At 36.4% G+C, this 21,891-nt stretch overlaps 1 protein-coding gene across 3 annotated transcripts in view; it reads left to right on the forward strand.

The window, feature by feature from the left end:
* The window catches only part of ADAM17 (ADAM metallopeptidase domain 17), a 53,180-nt gene that overhangs the window by 12,250 nt on the left and 19,039 nt on the right, over positions 1–21,891 (forward strand). The window contains exons 2-7 of one of the 3 annotated variants that reach the window (XM_079111549.1): positions 1,491–1,623; positions 8,562–8,692; positions 9,846–9,934; positions 15,042–15,210; positions 18,303–18,436; positions 20,370–20,459. In XM_079111549.1, the coding sequence (XP_078967675.1) occupies positions 1,491–1,623; positions 8,562–8,692; positions 9,846–9,934; positions 15,042–15,210; positions 18,303–18,436; positions 20,370–20,459 (746 nt within the window). Of the gene's footprint in view, positions 1–1,490; positions 1,624–8,561; positions 8,693–9,845; positions 9,935–15,041; positions 15,211–18,282; positions 18,437–20,369; positions 20,460–21,891 lie in introns of those variants that run through there. The other 2 variants (XM_079111550.1, XM_079111551.1) reach the window with 2 other exon arrangements.

Below are 21,891 nucleotides of genomic sequence, written 5' to 3' on the forward strand. Positions count from 1 at the left end.
AGTTTTTCCAATGTCTTCAGTATGGATTTTGCACTGCACTTAAGGGCTCTAATATTACAAAGTTTGACTCTTCCTGTATTCAAAGAGGAGAAACTAAGGAATTACATTTGATTGCAGATGTTGAACAGCTATTGACAGTAGACTCTCTCATTCATGTTATGCTTTATGAAACTCTCCATTTAAGTCCACTTGCTGGTAGAGGCCCAGAAGTGGTGATTTGTTTTACTATATTTGCCTTTTTCTTTCTCTTTTCTTCCACAGATTGGACATTCAAAATTCCCTGAGATGCAGCCTCCTTTTGTCTTCTCTATGCAACCTTTGCAATATTTGCTCTTTTCCAGGTTGGACATAGGAGGAGAAGACTCCCTGTCTAAGGGAAAATAGCCCCATCGGAGACACCCAAGGGGGCTGGGGAGATAGCTCAGTTGGCAGAGTGCTTGCGTTACAAGCATAAGTCCCTGGGTTCGATTCCCCAGCACCCCGCCCCCCCCCCAAAAAAAAAAAAAAAAAAAAAAAGACACAGTGGGTCCCAGAACAGGCAGTGCTAAAGTCAAGTCAGCAACTTTGATCTTAGAAATTCTAAACATAGGGCTGGGGAGATAGCTCAGCTGGTAGAGTGCTTGCCTCGCAAGTATAGGGCCCTGGGTTCGATCCCCAGCATCGCAAAAAAAAAAAAGAAATTCTAACACACAAGCCAGAAATGACTTATCTAGAAGTTACCTCATTGTATAATATGGTACTCTTTGACCTATCAAAATTAGTATCTTTATGCAGTTCATGTTCAGATTTCCCTGTCTCAAATATCTTCCTATGGTTGACTTGTTTGACCTAGAATCCAAAAAGGTTGACATATCATGATTGCTTGCTGTGTTCTTAAATCTCTTTTGTCTCTACCCCTCCCTTCTTTCTAAAGTCATTTATTTCCTTTAGAAATTGGGGTCATTTGTTCTGGAATTCTACATTCTAGATGTGGCTGATTGCTTCCTCCAGTTGTTATTTAACTTGGCAGCATTTAAAATTTCTTTATGTCCTAAGAACTGGAACTTACGCTCTTCATTATATTCAGGTTTAGTTTTCTTATATTACTCCAGGATTAGGGATGTAACTCAGTGGTAGGGCTCTTGCCTAGCATGTGGAGTACTGGGGGAAAACAATACGTGTAGTGGCTCAGGACACTGAGGCAGGAGGATCTCAAGTTCAAAGCTGGCCTCAGCAACAGTGAGGTGCTAAGCAACTCAGTGAGACCCTGTCTCTAAATAAAATACAAAATAGGGCTGGGGATGTGGCTCAGTGGTTGAGTGCCCCTGAGTTCAATCCCTAGGACCAAAAAAAAAAAAAAAGAAAGAAAGAAAGAAAGAACACACTGTTGGTTGTGCAGTACATTTAGTTGCTTCATAATGTATCAGTTTATTTGGCATTCTCGTTTTAGTGATAATGCAGCCAAATGAGTAGGTTTAGGTGCTAATAACCTTTTTACCTTTTTTTTTCAGAGAAGCTCGATTCTTTGCTCTCAGACTACGATATCCTCTCTCTAGCCAATATCCACCAGCACTCGGTAAGGAAAAGGGATCTGCAGGCCTCGACACATTTGGAAACACTACTGACTTTTTCAGCTTTGAAAAGGTAATTTGAATTATTCATAGAAAAATATCGGGACGGTGGGGGGCTTGGTTTGGCAAAAGCAGAAAAGAAGATTTCTGTCAAAATCTTAGGAAATTATATCTTAAAGATTTGTAATTGATGTAATTATAATCCATCATGTATGATTCTTATTCTGAAATTCACACTGATGAGTATTTGTTTTAAAAAGTGAGTGTTGTAAAGGTATTAATGATGGTATTAATGTTTATGAAATTCTAACTTAGGAAATTTAATTAGGATTTTTTATTGTTGTTTTTCAGGGGAGGAGTTTTTTTTTTGTTGTTGTTATTTGGTACCAGGAGCACTTAACTACTGAGACACATCCTCAGTCCTTTTATTTTTTATTTTAATACAGGGTCTCACTCATTTCTCACTCAGTTGCTTAGGGCCTTGCTAAGTTGCTGAGGCTGACTGTGAACTTGTGATCCTCTTGCCTCAGCTTCCTGATTGGAGCTAGGATTAGAGGTGTGTGCTACCATGCCTGGCTAGGAATTTTAATCAGTTGAAAGCTTATAATACTTTACATTTTTGGTACAACTTTAGCACCATCAACCAGGTACTAAATATATCTTTACTTTATGTGTGAAGACACTGAGGTTTAGAGATTAGGACTCCACACATAGTCTGCTGTTACACTAGGTCTAAAATTGAGCTCCCTTTCATACCATAAATTGTTGTGCTTGATTTGGCCAGTGATTTTAATTCATGTTGTTTTGCAGATTTAAACTAGTTCAGTAATTATAGACCTCCTTCTGGGGTCGTTAGGAAACAAGTATTAAAAAATCCAATATTAAAAAATAAGTCCTAAGAGAATGTAACTGGGCTGAATTATGGTTTATTCATAAGACAGACTTGTATCACACTTTTTTAAAAAAAAGTAGTATGTGTGCTTGGTTTAAAAAAACTGCATAGGTGCTGGGTACAGCTGTCCATGCCTGTAATCCCACCAGTTTGGGAGGCTGACACAGGAGGATCACAAGTTTGAGGTCAGCCTCAGCCACTTAGTGAGATTCTGTCTCAAAATAAAAAATAAAAAGGCCTGGGGATGGAGCTCAGTGATAAAGTGCCCCTGGGTTAAATCCCCCATGCCAAAAAAACAAACTAAACCAAAAGCAAAAACAAACAAAAAAAACACAACCACATAGGGGCTGGGATTTATTTCAGTTTTAGAACACTTGCCTAGCATGTGTGAGGCCTGGTTTCTATCGCTGGCACTGACAAAAATTAAAAATACTAGAGAAATTTTATTGTTTTCACTCTTTCTCAAAACATTCACATTTCTGCAACCATAAGGGTGTTCTGTGTAAACTTCTAATAATTTTTATTGCATGTTTTTATGCATGTGGATCTTTTGCACATGGTATAACTGACCTTCCATATTGAATTCTGCTTGTGTGGATTCAACCAACTATGGATCAGAACTCTTAGAAAAAGATTTTTCTTTGTATTGAATATGTACAGATTTTTCTTGTCATTATTCCCTAAACATTCTAGACATTACAGTATTGTATTATTTGTATTCCTATGTTTTATCTATTTATTTTTTGTGGTGTTGGAGCTCAGACCCAGGGCCTGTGTACGTTAGGCAAGTTTTATGTCACTAAGCTACATCCCCAGCCCTTTTTAAATTTTATTTTGTGATAGGTTCTCCCTCTGTTGCTCAGACTGGCCTCAATCTTGTGATCCTCTTGCCTCAGCCTCAGAAGTGTCTGGGATTACAGACATGTGGCACCATGTCCAATTCATTTGTTCTATTTTTCTGTGAATTGTACAACTATTTATATAGAATTTACATGTATTAGGTATTATAAGTAATTTAGAGATGATTTAAAGTATCTAAGAGTTTATATATAAACACCATGCCATTTTATATTAGGAATTTGAACATCCACAGATTTTGTTATCTGCAGAACCTCCTGGAAACAATCCCTCACAAATACTCTGGGGTACTTACTGTAGGTGATATCCACAACATAGATTTATATTACTATGAACAGTCACATAATTTCCAGTGCATAGAATTATAACAACTTTTGACTAGTACTTAACAAATGGATATTTAATAAAAATTTTTTTTTTTTCTATAACAAACAATGCTCTAGTAAATAGCTTTGTAAATGTACCTCTTCTGATCTTGTTTTTATTTGGGATGGGTTGGGGAAATTGAACCCAGAGGTGTTTTACCACTGAGCCACATCCCTAGCCCATTTTAAAAATTTTAAATTTTGCTGGGCATGGTAGCACATGCTTGTAATCCCAGCAGCACGGGAAGCTGAGGCAGGAGGATCACTAGTTCAAAGCTAACCCCAGCAATTTAGCGAGGCCCTAAGCAACTCAGCAAGACCCTGTCTCTAAATGTGACTCAGTGACCTAGTACCCCTGAGTTCAATTCCTAGTACCAAAAAATTTTTTTTGTTTTAAATTTTGAGTCAGGTTCTCACTAAGTTACTTAGAGCCTTGCTTAGTTGCTGAGGCTGACCTTGAATTTGCAATCTTCCTGCCTCCACCGCCCAGTTGCTGGGATTACATGTGTGTGCCACCTTGCCCAACTCTTTTGGGTGTTTTTGAAGGATACATTCATAGGATAATTACTCAGTCAAGGATGTGAATGCTATATTTATTGATAATGCCATGTTTTCTTCCAAAGAGATTCAACCCATTCTTCCAGTAGCAGTATATGAATTTACCTGTTTCCTGCTACCCTTGCCAATATTAGGTTTTATTAACCTCTTGCTTTTGCCCTCTGAAGGGGTGATATCTCAGTTTTGATTTTCATTTTATGTGAAATTGAGTATCTTTTCATTTATTTTATTTTTTCACGATTGACTTTTCATATTCTTGGACCATTTTTCCATTGGGTTGTCTTTTTGGCTACTGAATTGTAGTAGTGCTTAGTACATTAAAGAAATTGGTCCATTATTGTGCATTACTGATATTTTGTGCAAAATTATTTTGCTCTCTTTTTTCTAGTTTTTGCCATAATCCTTATATTAGTTTGGAATACCTTCTTTTTTAATTAGATTTTATAGCAAAATATTACAATATTGATTATCTAGTGTCTAATTTACAGCAAATTTGAGCAGAGTGGTAGTAATAGCTATAGTTGCTAGTAATAATAGTAACAGCAGCTGTAGTCCATCACATGCTTAGTTTGTATATTCTGCTAGGTGTTTTGCATAATTTATCTCTAATTCTCACCATACTCTGTGTAGTTATTCCCACCCCCTGGTACTGGCACTTAACCACTGAGCCACATCCACTGTCCTGTTTCTTTTTTTTTTTTTTTTTTTTAATTTTGAGATAGGGTCACACTAAGTTGCTGAGTCTGACCTTGAATTTGTAATCCTTTTGCCCCATCCTCCTCAGTGCTGGGATTATAGGCAATTAGAGGCATGTGCGACCACTCCTGGCTGCTGTTATTCCCCTGTGCCCCACCCCCCTTTTTTGGGGAGAGGTACCGGGGACTGAACTCAGGGACTCTCGACCACTGGGCCACATTCACAGCCCTATTTTGTATTTTATTTAGAGTAAGGGTCTCACTGAGTTGCTTATCACCTCACTGTTGCTAAGTCTGGCTTTGAACTTGAGATCTGCTCCAGCCTCCCAGGCCACTGGGATTACTGACCGTGTGTGTCACTATGGTCAGCTCCTGTTACTTGCTTTATGAAGACACAAAAAGAAAAAAAAATAAAAGGTTTGTAAACATTAAGTAATGTGCCTAAGATCACTCAGCTAGTAAATGGCTGATACAGAATTTGAACACAGGCCTGATTCCAAAGTTTGTGTTGTTTCTGCTGTACTGATGAGAGCTCGTGAAGAAGTGGATATGATAAACTGCAAGAAATAAATAAAAGCAAGGGAAGAGGAGAAAAATAAGAACTCAAAATTTAGCTTTCTGACTTTCTATTAAAACTTGATTTGGGGTGACCTGTAAAATCCTTTCCATAGGGGCAAATACTTGAATACCTCAGATATTTCTCTTTCATGTCTCATAGATGACGCTTGTTCATTAAGAAGATGTTGGGCTGGGGATGTAGCTCAATGGCAGAGTGCTTACCTAGCATGTGTGGGGCTCTGAGTTCAAACCCCAGCATCACAAGGGAAAAAACGTTAAATAATATGTGAAAGTTTGTAATTTATTTTCCATAGTTTTGATCTTAAATGTTTAATGGGAAATATGTCTGCCAATTTATGAGAATTTTGTGCTAGGTTCTTTAAAATAGGTTATTTAACCTTCAGACCAGTCATTAGTAGATATTTTTGCCATTTGTAGATGAATGCTTAGGTTAGGCCAAAGTCAAAAAGTGAGAAGTGGAGAAGATGGAATTTGAGCCAAGTTTTTCAGACTCAAATCTGATAGCTTTCCTTTTCTATTATATTGTGTTACTGAAGCCTAAAAAAATAATAACTGAGGAGTTGAAATGATGAGTGTATATTATAGCTACCCTCACCTTTGTGAATCTACTTATTGCTTGGTGGTAATGGTAAAGAGATTGTTTTTAAATAGTAATGGAAGGGAAATAATTAAACCAAGATTACATGAAGTTAGAGGTTGGAAAGCACGAGATGCTGAGGGACTGTATGAGTTAATTTTGTGAAAAAAGGAAATGCTTAAAATTTGCCTTTAAGTTACATTTCCTGGGCTGGGATTGTGGCTCAGTGGTAGAGCACTTGCCTAGCATGTGTGAGGCACTGGGTTCAATTCTCAGCACTGCATAGGAATAAATGAACAATTAAAAATGGTAATCAACATCATTACCATCAACAATTAACCATCAACAATTAAAAATATATATATAAATAATTTTTTTTAAGTTACATTTTCTCTTTGGTATACATCAAGAAATACTTATCTGAAGTAATGAAAAAGCTGCAAATATATTTTTTAATTTATATTTTTAGTTTTCAGTGGATTTTTTATTTTATTTATTTATATGTGGTGCTGAGGATTGAACCCAGGGCATCACACATGCCAGGCAGCACTCTAGCACCAGAACCACAACTCCAGCCCAGGTTTTGTTATTTTTTTGATAATGTTATCAGAATTTTTTTTTTTTTTTTTTTTTAAAGCTTAATGTTTTTCCTAAAGGTGAAATATCTCAGATTATTTGAGGAGGGCTAGGACTGGGGGAAAAAAAATGAAAGTAATATGCATGACAAACTGGACCATTAAGAATATAAAAATAATGATTAGCACTAGTCTGTTATTATAGTAAATTCTGAAATGAAAAGCAAGATAAATGTGAGGTTTTTGTCGTTGTTGTTATTGTTTTTTTTTTTTTTTGGGGGGAACTAGGGATTGAATTCAGGGACACTTTACCACGTGCCACATCCCCAGCCCTATTTTGTATTTTATTTAGAGACAGGGTTTCACTGAGTTGCTTAGCACCTCACCATTACCGAGGCTGGATTTGAACTCGGAATCCTCCTGTCTCAGCCTCATGAGCTGCTGGGATTACAGGCATTGCGCCTCTGCACCTGGCTATAAATGTTTTTAAGTAAATAACTTTACATAACTTTAAGAGGATAAGTTAAGATAAATTTTGATATTTCCTGTTGGAGTTTTTATAACTCAAAAGCTAAGATTGGAAAATTTGTAAAAACCATAATTTTACCATTACTTGGCCTTTAAAATCTTTACTCTAGAGCAGATGTATAACATTGAAAATGAAAAATGCAGTTTTTTTTTAACTTTTTCAGAAAGAACTTTAAATATAATATGATTCATAGAGAGCTTTAAGTAATAAGGTATTTATAATAGGAATGCTTTTCACAGTTCTCAGCATAACTGAAGGCAAAAAAAAAAATCATTACTGAGAAGGTGTGGGAAGATACAGTTTTGGAGAGCAGGAGAAAATGTTCTAAAGTTTTAGGAAATAATATTTCGTTGTGTCTCTTTCACTCTAACCACTGAAAACCACAAGCAAACTAAAATTACCTCATGTGCGCAAAAAGTTAAAAATATTTGTTTCCATGGAGACAATTCTGGGCTACATTTCTTCCTGGCAGTTCAAAGACTTAAGCAGACCCATGGGGAGGTAACATTTCATATTTTCAACACCACAACTGACAAAATTTGTTCCTGTGGCTTAGATGAATAACATACCTTTCTTTGCCTTTGGTGTTCATGGACACATTGAAGGGCTCCCTAAATAACATTGAAAAAGTCTTGTTTGCCATCCCAGTTTTTATGTCAGAAGAACAACTGTAGAAAACAAAAAGCCATCTCTAAGATCCAGAGAGCATATTTTAATGTTTGCATTGGAGGCTTTGTATTTATTTTCCTAATGGAATTTCGGGTACATATTTTTCAAGATACGTTCCTTTGAAGTGGAGGAAAACATAAGTGCTTTTACATATAGAGAACAGCAATTTATTAATTTGTACAGCAATGGCAGTTTTCCTATAGGATACCCAGCTTGATTGCTAGAGGCAGCAGGGTACAGGGTTGTGAAATAAATGGTCACTTTCCAGTTTCACTGTTCACTAGCTGTGTAACCTTGTATTTGTTACACAGTTTGTTGATTAACCTCTATGCCTCAGCTTTGACTTGTGTGGAGATAACAGAGTATGTAACATTGAGTAGTTATTCAGTTAATATATAATATTGGTCTTTAGTAGTAATTTTTCGAGGTAAGCAAGACTTCAACTTCAGGTATCCACATGCATGTTTCCTTATTATCCAATTTATAGGAAAGAGGAATGCATAATCTCTTTGAATCCCCCCTCCAATTACTTACTTTTGGTCTTTTGCAACTAGACCATAGTTCCTTTGTCTTTATAGGAGATAAGTTGCTTTAAGTACTTTAGTTATAACTCGCATAGTGTTTTTTTACTGTCAGTTTTTCCAGAATTTTAAGAAAGTTTATGTTTTTTTTTTTATATGCATAGAGTGAACTCTGAATGCATTCTGTCTTTAGGCATTTTAAATTGTACCTGACATCAAGTACTGAACGCTTTTCACAAAATTTCAAAGTTGTGGTGGTGGATGGTAAAGAGGAAAGCGAGTATGCTGTGAAATGGCAAGACTTCTTCAGTGGACATGTGGTTGGTTAGTAGGAAGCTTGCATTTTGCTCTCATGTCTGGGGTGTTAGTTCTCCAAATCTAACATCTCTTCTGGTAGATGGGTGGGGGAAGGGCTCTCCTAGCAGTGATATTCTGCTGTGGTTTTATTTGCCCTGTATTAAGTTTGAAAGAAGAAACATTTTAACAGGAGGAAATGGGTGTTACCTAGCATGTTATGCTAGCTGGCTGATTTTGTTGATTAAAATTGATTTCCTCTCAAATGATACAAATTTATTAACCTTATCTTGTCTTTAGGCAAGGACTGTAGGCTTTCCTTATTGAGACTTAAAACAGGGAAGCTAGGAGAACACATAACTTACTTTTTATTATTATTATTATTTTTGAAACTGGGAATTGAACACAGGTGCTTTACCACTGTGTTACTCCACAATTGTTTTTATTCTTTCTTTTGAAACAGAATCGTGCTAAGTTGCTAAGGGTATTGCTAACATGCTGAGGCTGGCTTTGAACTTGAGGTTCTCCTGCCACAGCCTTCCCTGTCCTGGGATTACAGGTGTGCACCACTACACCCAGCCAAATAACTTACTCTTATATTTATTTGAGAATACATATATCAAACAAGCATTTGCTGGTTTTTGTTTTGTTTGCAGTATTAGGAATTGGACTCAGGCCTTTTTATTTTTTATTTTGAGACAGGGTCTTGCTAAGTTGCCCAGACTGACTTTAAACTTGTGATCCTCCCTCCTCAGGCTCCTGAGTAGCTCCAGTTACATATGTGTGCCACCACATCTGGCTGCAGTTTACTTTTGAACTTTTTCCCACAGTTAAAAAAAAAAAAAAAAAAAAGGCATAGAACAGAAATGGCACAGTACAGTTTAAGATCTGTTTATTCCAGATCATATTTTCTGCCTTCTCTTAGTTCTTTCTCATTCAAAATTAGCTAAAGTTTTTCTGGAAGAATAGCTATGAACTTTTGGGTATGTTTTTGGGAATTTGATAGATTTCAAAGTTTAGACTTCCTTACTAGGTGAGAATTATCTCGCTTCTTTCTGGGGCCTTTGGTTTTTGTTGGCAGAACTCTGAGTACCATGTATGTTTCAGTCTAATGAAGGTCTAATGTATAGTTTATTATTTGATCTGTTTTTTAATACTAAAAAATATTACTTTTTCTTTCAAGGTGAGCCTAACTCTAGGGTTCTAGCCCATATAGGAGATGATGATGTTATAATAAGAATTAACACAGATGGGGCAGAATATAACATAGAGGTAAGTCTACATGTGATTTTTTTGTAGTACCTTATATCTCTGTTAGTTGTTTTAAGATGGCAAAGGTGAAAATTATTTATTTTCTCCTTGAATTTAAGGGGATTTTTGTTTGTGTTTGTGTTTGTTTTTTCTTTTTTCTTTTTCTTTTTTTATATTTTTACAGACTGCATTTGGATTCCTTATACACAAATGGGGTACAACTTTTCATTTCTGTGGCTACACATTGTAGATTCATACCATTTGTGTAATCATACATGTACAAGGGTAATGATGTCTGTCTCATTCCACCATCTTTCATACCCTGCCCCCTCCCCTCTCTCATTTCCCTCTACATAATCCAAAGTTCCTCCATTTTTCTCTTACCCCCCACACCCCCGTTATCGTTATGTATCATTGTCCACTTATCAGGGAAAACATTCGGCCTTTGGTTTTTTGGGATTGTCTTATTTCACTTAGCATGATATTCTCCAGTTCCATTCATTTACCTGCAAATGCCATAATTTTATTCTTCTTTATGACTGAATAATATTCCATTGTGTATATATACCACCATTTTTTTTATCCATTCACCTGTTGAAGGGCATCTGGGTTGGTTCCATTATCTAGCTATTGTGAACTGAGTTGCTATAAACATTGATGTGGCTACGTTACTGTAGTATGCTAATTTTAAGTCCTTTAGGTATAAACCAAGGAGTGGATAGCTATGTCAAAATGTGGGTCCATTCCAAGTTTTCAGAGGAATCTCCATACTGCTTTCCGGAGTGGTTGCACCAATTTGCAACTCCCCCAGCAATGTATGAGTGTGCCTTTTTCCCCACATGCATGCCAACACCTATTATTGCTTGTGTTCTTGATAATAGCCATTCTAATTGGAGTGAGATGAAATCTTAGGGTGGTTTTAATTTGCATTTCTCTAATTACTAGAGAGATGTTGAACACCTTTTCATATATTTGTTAATTGCCTATATATCTTCTGTAAAATGTCTGTCCAGTTCCTTGGCCCATTTATTGATTGGGCTCTTTGTATTTTTGGTGTAAAGTTTTGTAAGTTCTTTATAAATTTTGGAGATTAGTGCTTTTTCTGAAGTATATGTAGAAAAGATTTTCTCCCACTCTATAGGTTCTCTTTTTCCCATTATTGATTGTTTCCTTTGCTGAGAAAAAGCTTTTTAATTTGAATCCATCCCATTTATTGATCCTTGCTTTTATTTCTTGCGCTTTAGGAGTCTTGTTAAGGAAGTTTGGTCCTAAGCCAATGTGATGGAAATTCAGACCTACTTTTTCAGGGTCTCTGGTCTTATTCCTAAGTCCTTGATTCATTTTGAGTTGAGTTGTGCAAGGTGAGAGATAGAGGTTTAATTTTATTTTACTGCATATGGATTTCCAGTTTTCCCAGCACCATTTGTTAAAGAGGCTATCTTTTCTCCATTGTATGTTTTTGGCTTCTTTGTCTGGTATGAGGTAACTGTATTTGTGTGGGTTTGTCTCTGTGTCTTCTATTCTGTACCATTGCTCTACCTGACTATGTTGGTGCCAATACCATGCTGTTTTTGTTACTATTGCTCTGTAGTATAGTTAAAGGTCTGGTATTGTGCTACCTCCTGCTTAACTTTTTCTGCTCAGGATTATTTTGGCTATTCAAAGTCTCTTATTCTTCCAGATGAATTTCATGATTGCTTTCTGTATTTCTATGAGGAATGTCATTGAGATTTTAATTGGAATTGTGTTGAATCCGTATAGTGCCATATGGCCATTTTGACAATATTAATTCTGCCTTTCCAGCAGAATGGGAGATCTTTCTTTCATGTTCTGTGGTTTTCATTGTAGAGGTCTTTCACCTTTTTTGTTACATTAATTCCTAAGTTTTTTTTTTTTTTTGGGGGGGGGGGGGCTGCTGGGGATCGAACCCAGGGCCTTGTGCTTGCAAGGCAAGCACTCTACCGACTGAGCTATCTCCCCAGCCCCCCCCCCCCCCCCCTTTTTTTTGAAGCTATTGTGAATGAAGTGGTTTTCCTAATTTCTCTTTCATCACTTATGAATAGAAATGGATTAGATTTATGTGTATTGATTTTATATCCTGCCACTTTGCTGACTTTTTTCTGGTTACAAGGAAGAAAGTAGATGACTTTGAAAAGTAAGGATGAAGCGCTGAGTGGCGCACACCTATTATTCCAGCAAGGATGAAGCCGAGGCAGGAGGATCCAAGTTTGAGACCTACCAACTAAGCAAGGATCTAAGCAACTTAGCAAGACCCTGTCTCAAAATAAAAAAAAATAAAAGGGTCTGGGGCTGGCAATGTGACTCAGTGATAAAGTGCCTCTGGATTCAATCCCCAGTACCAAAAAAGAAAAGAAAAAGAAAAACTGTTTTGTATGTCTAGGAAGCTGTCATCAGATTTACCCTCTATTTCTAAGTACCACAATTGAAAGAGGCACATGTGGGGTGGAAATAGGAAGAGAAGACGTTCTTTTCTGATGCATTTAAAATTTTTCTGTAATAATCGTACTCCAGACGTAAACGTTCTCAAAAATAAAGGTAAAATTTTATTTATCCATATCTCTGCTAGCTACTCTGAACATGTTAGATCAGTAAATGGTTATCGTTCATAGTCTGGTAAGTCAATAGAGAAACTCAGTCTCTGGCCACTCTTCCACTGAAGCATTAATGGTAGAAGTTGGACTGAGGTGACCATGTTTACGTGAGGCATGTATCTGCTTGTCAGATACCAGTCTAGACAACAAAACCTGTGCTGGCTGTGGTGGCATGCGCTGTCATCCCAGCTGCTTGGGAGGCTGAGGCAGGAGGGTTGGCAGTTCAAAGCCAGCCTCAGCAAAAGTGAGGTGCTAAGCAACTCAGTGAGATCCTGTCTCTAAATAAAATACAAAAAATAGGGCTAGGGATGTGGCTCAGTGGTTGAGTGCCTCTGAGTTCAATCCACAGTGTACCCCACCTCCAAAAAAAAGAAAACAAAACATGTGCCATTTATCTGTGAAGTTGAAGTTGATTCCATGTTTTTTGAAAAATAGGAATACCTTGGGTAGTGGAATATCATCACCAATTCAGATTATCTGTGGGAAAATTAATTAAAGTTGGTAAAAATGAAATTTTTACTGGGATATAGCCCAGTTGGTAGAGTGCTTGCCTTGCAAGCACAAGGCCCTGAGTTCAATCCCCAGCCCCGCAAAAAAAAAAAAAAAAAAAAAAGAGAGGGAGATTTTCAGGTGTATTTGCTGGAAGGGTTAAGCCAGAGTGCTGGTTCTATAAATATTATATTTAAAAAATACATCCAGCCTATGTGACCATTAGTCTTTTGTCTATCCATCAATATGAAAAAGAAATCTCTGACCATGTAATGTTATAATCTATAAATGTTTAGACTTTTGTCTTAGTCCCTTTACTGTTGTCATAACAGAATATCTGAGATGGGGTAATTCAGGCGTATTTTTTTTTTTTTTTTTTTTGGTACTGGGGATCGAACTCAGGGCCTTGTGTTTGCGAGGCAAGCACGCTACCAGCTGAGCTATCTCCCCAGCCCTCAGGTGTTTTTTTTGTTTTGTTCCTTTTGGATGCCTGGGGTTGCTTAACCATTGAGCCACATCCCTAGCCCATTTTATTTTTTATTTTGAGATAAGACCTTGCTTAATTGCTTGTGATCTCACTAAATTGCTGAGGCTGGCCTTGAACTTCCAGTCCTCTTGCCTCAGCCTCCCAATTCACTGGGTTTATAGGCGTGCACCATCATGCCTAGCAAGAACAGAGGTTTTTTAGCTCATGGTTCTGAAAGCTGGGAAATTCAAGAGCATAGTGCTGGCATTTCCTTGGCTTTATGGCCTCCTTGCTTAGAACAGTATTCTCAGGGTTCATTTATGTTGAAGCATGTGTGTACTTTATTTCTTTTTGTTGTTGAATAATGTTTCATTGTATGGATATAACCTATTCATTAGTTGATGGACAATTAAGGTGTGTCCACTTTTTGGCTCTTATTAACAGTGCTGCTATGAACATTCATGATTCACATGGGTATATTTTTCATATCTTCTAGGTAAATTCTAGGAGCAGGATTGCTAGATTATATGGTAACTTTGTTTTTGTTTAAACAAATTCTGTTTTGTTTAAAACAGTTACTTTATGATCAAGCGATTGTTTTCAAAATGACTACACCGGTTCACATTTTTGTCAACATTTATGAGGGTTCTGGTTTCTCCACATCCTTACCAGAATTTGTCTTTGATTATAGCCATCCTAAAGGATATAAAGTGATGTCTCATTGATTTGTGTTTCCCTGATGGAGAAACAAGTTTGTTTTGTTTTCGCATTGCTAGAGATCAAACGCAGGCCTTCATGCATGCTAGGCAAACGCCGTACCAGTAAGCTACAGCCGTACCAGTAAGCTACATTCCCAGCCTGAAATTTTAAATTCTTTTTTATACATTCCCCACAAGCTGCCTATTTCTGATGAGACCATTGTCTTTACAGGTAACTAGTTGTTTTGTCAAAACAGAAGCATCCTTTTGGCTTGGGAAATCTTTGGAACCCATGAGTTGTGATTTACTATAAATGCAGATTTTTATAAAATAACTTTCCTGAAACCAATAATAAATTTCAAGCATATTGTTGCAACTTTTCAGTCATCTCTCTCAAAAATATTTTATTTCCATTTTTTTATTAAAGCTAACATGGCAGACATATGAAATATCTGAATGTTAGAGGAAAATAAAATGGAAATTCCACATGCACAGAAACTGTGTTTAACTTTTATTGCAATATTAGCACCCCTTCTAATAGGCCAGTATACAGTTGGCATTACATAGAAATTTTTGAATAAATTAATGGAAAAGTATAAGCTTCTCCTCTTCTGAATCTTCTGAAAGAGTTTGTAACTGTCACAAAGTAATGCTTTTTTTCCATGTACAGATAAAATAATGAGGAATATGAATTTATCAGCATAGAAATTCCATATTAAAAATAGAAATGATTTATTTTGGATAAAATGTCTGGTCAGTTTACTTAACTTAGATAAATGTTGTCTAAGAACAGCAAAGAACATTGTAAGAATTTAATATTAAGAAGTTTTTATTTTTTCTGTCTTGTCATATATATGTTTTAGCCACTTTGGAGATTTGTTAATGATACCGAGGACAAAAGAATGTTAATTTATAAGTCAGAAGATATCAAGAATGTTTCACGTTTGCAGTCTCCAAAAGTGTGTGGTTATTTAAAAGTGGATAATGAAGATTTGCTTCCAAAGGGACTGGTAGCCAGAGAGCCACCTGAAGGTAAAACTTAAAAATGTATTTTGAGCTGGTGTGGCGACACATGCCCATATTCTCAGCTGTCTCAGGCCAGCCTGGGCAAGTTTGGGAGACCCTGTCTTTAGATAGATAGATAGATAGATAGATAGATAGATAGATAGATAGATAGATAGATAGATAGATATCTCTAAATAAGTAAATAGAGTTAGGAAAGAAGGAAAGAAGAATGAGTAGACTAGGATGGAGCTCTGTGGTAGAGCCCTTGTCTAGCATATGCAAGTCCACGGGCTTAATCCCTAGAACTGCAAAAAAAATAAAAACAAAAAAAGTCATACATGTATTTTGAATGATAAGTGTATTACAGTTGTCTTAAATTGGTTGTTAATTAAAAAAGAAAAGATTATCAAGTAACTCTAGTCTTTGGCTTAAAAATAGAGTTGTTCAGAAATACTTAAATTAATTCTTTTTCTGTAATGTTAGAGTGAAATGGGAGCAATAATGATTGGACTTAAGAGTTTGGGGATGGGAAAGTTAAATGATCTGAGGGAAAATTCTTTATTTGAAGATATTTAGAAATGAAAAAATAATACTTTAGAGAAATTATAGGTTATAAGAAATTAGTTGGGCAAGAAGAGAAGTTTTATTTCCTTTTTTATGCATAAAAGCTAACATGGCAGACATATCAAGTATCCGTATTGGGTAGATAACCAAAAAGGTTGTCAGCCTTGGGACAGGTCTAGTAGTCATTTAAAAAAAATGACAGGCTGAATGTTGTGGTGCAGCCCTGTAATCCCAGCAATTCAAGAGGCTGCAGCAGTAGGATTTCAAGTTTGAGGCCAATCTCAGCAACTTATATTAGGGATGCCCTAAGCAACTTGGACCTTGTCTCAAAATAAAAATGTTTGGGGACCTAGCTCAGTGGTTAAGCGCCCCTGGGTTCAGTCCCCAGGTAACAAAAAGAAACAAACAAAAAGATCCAATCATTTTAGGTGTCCTTCTCTTCATTGTTACTACTTTTAATTTTTTTTTTTTTTTTTTGAGGTGTTGGCTATAGAACCCAGGACCTTGCATATGCTAGGTAGCCAGATATCACGGACTGCCTTTTTGGGGGATGTGGGGGAAAGGTCCTGGGGTTTGAACCCACGAACACTTACTTTATCCCTGAGCTACAGCCCCTTTTTATTTTTTATTTTGAGATAATATCTCACTGAGTTTAGGGCCCCACTAAGTTGCTGAGGCTGGCCTTGAACTTGTGATCCTCTTGCATTAGCACCCTGAACCACTGGTATTACAGGCATGCACTGCTAATCCAGGCTTACTGTGCTACTTTTAAAGAGACAGGGTCTGCCTGTGTTGCCTAGGCTGGTCTCGAAATCCCAGGCTCAAGAGATCCTCCTCCCTCAGCCTTCATAGTAGCTGAGACTGCAGGTGCATGCCACCTTGCCTGGCTTACTGTCCTCATTTATGAAGACCTAAGACAATATTACTTGCATAATAGTATATACATAAATTCCTAAGCAGTTTATTTAGTAAGAAAGATGTCCTATTAACACAGACTAACTTTTTAAAGCTTCTTATGTTACAAAGTTAAAGGTTTTAGCTATGTGTGTACACAATTCCATAAAAAGTGTATTGATGGCTTTGCCTCTACTTGATTTGGTAAAGTATCCCAAACTGATGAGTGGAACCACATAGGCACAAGAATATATTTCTGTATGTTACATAAATAAAATATATATGTGTATGATTATGTGTGTGCTTCTACATGTTTCGTAAATATACTTTGCGGGAGAAGATATATAAACATTTATCATATGGCTTATTTGTCTGGAGGAGGCCAGGTAGGTCTCAGTCTAGCATTGATGGCCTTACAAACATCTCCAAATCCCCACAGTTGCTTATTTTTAATCTACAATTAACTTGTCTTTTTTTTTTTTTTTGATACCGGAGATTGAATCCAGGGGTGCTTAACCACTGAGCAACATCTGCAGCCCTTTTTTTATTTTGAGAATTGATTAAGTTGCTTAGGGCCTTACTAAGTTACTGAGGCTGGCTTTGAACTTGCTTCAGCCTCCTGATATCTGGAATTACATGCCTGCACTACCATGCCTGCCTTGACTTTTTTTTTTTTTTTTTTTTTTGGTACTGGGGATTGAACCCAGGTATGCTTACCACTGAGCCCAGCAGTCCTTTTTATTTATTTATTTTTATATGGCACTGAGAATCGAACCCAGTGCTTCATATGTGCCAGGCAAGCGTTCCACCACTGAGCCACAACTCCAGCCCATTATTGTTTACTTTAAAACAGGGTCTCACTATGTTACTTAGGGTCTTGCTGAATTGCTAAGGCTGCCCACCAACTTGTGATCCTCCTGTCTCAGCCTCCAGAGTTGCTGGGATTCATAGGTGTGCACCACCATGCCTTGCTTACCTTGACATTTTTACTGTTAGAAAGCAACAACTTCAAAGCCTCATAATAATTATTTTTTTCTGTTAAGCACTTTTTAAGGTTTTTGTATTTAAAAATTAAGGAGGCACTTTTTCTTAGTTTTATTTGTGGTTTTTTTTTTTTTTTTTTGGTGACGAAAAGAAATTGAACCCAGGACCTTAAGCATGCTAGGCAAGCATTCAACCACTGAGCCATGTCCCCTGTCCCCTTGGTTTTGAATGCTGCAATTTTAAAAACCTCATATCTCGAGCTGGGTGCTGTGATACTTGACTATAATCCCAGTAATCTGGGAGGCTGAAGCAGGAGGATTTCAAGTTCAAGACTAGCCTCAGTGTCTTTGCCCCTCAGCAATGTAGTGAGAATGTCTCAAGAAATAAGAAGGAGTAGTAGCCCAGTGGTAAAGTGCCTATGGTTTCAGTCCACGGTGCCAAAACAACAAAAACAAAACAAACGGGGGGGCGGGGGGGAAACCCTCATATTTTCTTTTACTTTTCTGCTTCCTTCCAAATTGTTTTTTTTTTTTTTTTTTTTAATTCAAGATACCTTTACGGTTCCTAAGCTCAAATAATGTTTGTTTCAGAAATATGCTAGATTTGAAGTGTTACTATAAAAAGCCCTCCTTGTTTTGATGAATTTTGATTTAATAGTGCATACAAATTCATATTAGAGTTTGTTCATCGAGTGAAGAGAAGAGCTGATCCTAATCCCATGAAGAACACATGTAAACTATTGGTGGTAGCAGATCATCGCTTTTATAAATACATGGGCAGAGGGGAAGAAAGCACCACTACCAATTACTTAGTAAGTATTTGATATTGCATGAGGTAATTGAACAAAAAATTTGTGTAAGTGGGTAAATTTCTTTAAGAGAAGTCTCCTATAATTTGCAACTGAATACTTCCATTTTCTGAGGTTCTTACATTACTATATGGAAACTTTACTTTCCAATTTATGAAAACCTGTTTTTCTTTTGAACTAATATTTTCTGCACATTGGAAATTTTATGCATATTGGGGAAAGTTCATAATGTGATATTTGTTTATACAAATGAGCTCTTTTAAAACATCACTGCTATAGTGGTGTGAGCCTGTGGTATCACATTTGTGGATTTATTCTTGTGAACCTGTATTTTTTTTTTTTTCTTTTCCTTATATTTCAGAGGAGGTCAGTTTTGTTCATGTCATGTTAAAGAGCCAATTGTATAAGTACATGAAATAGGTGGGAGATATGAAGGAAGATTAAAGAAATGTTGATACTGGATTTTGTAGTTTTTCTAGTGCTGGGGATCAAACTCAGCTGGGTGCATGCTGGCCAGTGCTCTTCCACTGAGCTACATCTTTAGCATGACTGTGAACTTGTAAGCATTAAATGTTGTAATTTTAAAATCAAGGGAGTCATTTTTCGTTGACATTTTTTGTTAGTATGACCTCATTCATCATGATAACTCAGCATTGATCAAAATTTTATTGAGGGTATAAAAGAGAATGGGGCTATTCATGAACCAACAGACTAGGCAGTAAAGACATCTTTCTTACTGCCTTGCGTTCCCTGGTTTTCCATTTTATTTAAACCCTCCCTCACTCTTCTTTCCCTTCCCTTCCATATCAAGTGGATGAATTTATTATGAGAGTAGTAGGAGTCATTGCTATTCTTACTCTTCAGCAAGAGAAATCATTGGAAAAGTGCTCTCTTAATCTGGGTTTTCTATTAGGGACCTCCTTGGGTCTCACTTCTTGTTACACTGTGAATGAATACAATGAGAGGTCTAGTGTTTTAAAAATTATATTTCTTACACTTACTTATAAGCAAAGAACAGTTTCTTAGACTGTTCTTAGTAACTTGCTTTACTGTTGCTGTAACTAACTTCATCAGTCTGGATTTTGAACACTAGAATATTCTCTTTGAGAACAAAGATAGGTAATTAGCATTTTGTTCATTCCCATGTAGTCATCCTTGGTGATGGTGCTCCTCCCTGAATCTTTCCAAATCAGAGTAGAAGTAGGAATGGGCAGTATACCTCATTCCTCCTGCTCCTTCACCCATTCCCTCAGTGCCAAACTTTGTGGGATAGCAGTTTGCTATCGGTGCCTTTTTACCCTGTTCTGGGAAGGCATTTAAGGTACTTGCCAAGGGACAGAATGAAGGCAGACTACTTCTAAGAAGGGAGTATGTTTAGGCAATCAATTGACTTTTAAATTTCATTTTCAAAGGTGGTAAAAATGGTAGGTTGTTCATTTTTTTTATGATACTGGGCATTGAATCCAGGGGTGCTCTACCAATGAGCTATATACCCTTAGTTCTTTTTATTTTTTACTTTGAGGCAGGGTCTCTCTTAGTTGTTTTGACTTTGACTTGGAGTACTCCTGCCTCAGTCTCCCAAGTTGTTGGGATTATAGGTGTGCCCACTGTGTTTGGAAGGAATGATAGATTTTAACAAGGTTGATACTCGTATTTCAATTCTATAATGCAGTTGATTACCTAAAATTTGGGATAAACTGTACTGTTGTTTTATTCTGGCAACAGCACTTTAAGTTTAGGGCTAAGAATAATTTCTTTGATAGATCCATCAGTGATAAAAATTTTAACATCTTAATGCTAGTTTCTAGTTTCTATGATTAGTAGAACTTTGTACAAAGGCATTTTCTCTAAACTGAATTTATCCCTGAACTTTTTTGTATTATATTACAAAAAATGGTAAAGATCTACACAGTGTCTTTTTCTTTTATACACACAGATAGAGCTAATTGACAGAGTTGATGACATCTATCGGAACACTTCGTGGGATAATGCGGGTTTTAAAGGTTATGGAATACAGATAGAGCAGGTATTTATCAATAGATAAGGCCTTGTGTTACTCGGTGAATTTATGATATAAATAATTGTATTCAAAACCCAAAAATTTATCTTTGACATTAATCATAAATAAATATTCTCAAATGCCAGTGATTTTTTTCTGGTAAATTATGTAGTTTTTTAATATTAATTCAAGATTATGAAATTTTCTGTCCTCAGGCACTGTTTTGTCAAACTTTTTATGCTATTACACTGCCCCTTCTCTAAATTTATAACTCTCTCACTCTCTCTTTTTTTTTTAATGCTGGGAATTGAATTTAGGGCACCTTACCACTGAGCTACATCCCTAACCCTTTTTATTTTTTGAGACAGGGTCTTGCTAGGTTGCTTACAGCCTCACTTATTTGCTGAGCCTGGCTTCAAATTTATGATCCTCCTGTCTCAGCCTCCTGAGTTGCTGGGATTACAGGCGTGCTCCAGTTTATAACTTTTATCCCCTGTAGTGTTGTTCTTTTTTTCTGATTATACTTCAGTCTTTAATTAAAATTCTAGCATATATATATTTTTTTTTAGTCAGAAAAACTACCCAAAAATACTGTGTAAGGCATTTCATATAGAATCATTAGATGCCATTCCCTAAAAGCTCTTAGTAGTATGTACAATGTTATACTAATATCATCTTAATTATATCTTATGGTAAAACAAATTTTTACAAATTACTAAGTGTAATTAAAGAAACTTCTGAAATTGAGTACTGCTTTGCACAAAATAGGTATTTTATAGGTAAATTATGTGAATTCTATTTTTCCTAGGCTGTTTGTACTAAACTGTATTCTTACAGGTTTTGTAGTATAGAATTAAGAGATTTTTTAAAAAAACTTTTGAATTTATGTGCCATATTTATAAATGTTTAACTTTGATAGTACTTGTATAAAACTAAGAATTATTTTTCCCTTTCCCTTTTTTTACTATTTTGCATTTTCTTTTTAAGTTGTCATTTGAATAGGTAATGTATACACAGTACACAAACCGTGAAAAGTAAGTCTCCATAACTTCTCTTCATTGTCAAAACAGTTCCTTTCCCCAGAGACATCCACATCATTGGTTTCATGTGCACCTTTCTAGAGATGTTGTATGTAGTATGCAGTGTGTGTGTGTGTGTGTGTGTGTGTGTGTGTGTGTGTGTGTGTGTAAGTCTGCATTTGACATAGTGGCAGTGTGCTGTACCCTTTTGTACCTTGTTTTTCATTTCTCAATTTGTTGGAGATTATTCCATATCGGTACATATAAAGTGGCCTTCCTTATTTTAAAATGGTTTTATCGAAAAGAATGAAGGAACTTCAGATTCTGAAGAGGGGTGGGGCAGTGGGGATGGAAAGGATAGTAGAATGAGTTATTATTACTCTAAAGTTCCTTTTTACCTTTGGAACTTGAAAACAATTGAAGAACATAGGAGTAAAACA

This window comes from Sciurus vulgaris (genome assembly GCF_902686455.1).
Source record: "Sciurus vulgaris genome assembly, chromosome: 14".
Classification (NCBI taxonomy): domain Eukaryota; kingdom Metazoa; phylum Chordata; class Mammalia; order Rodentia; family Sciuridae; genus Sciurus; species Sciurus vulgaris.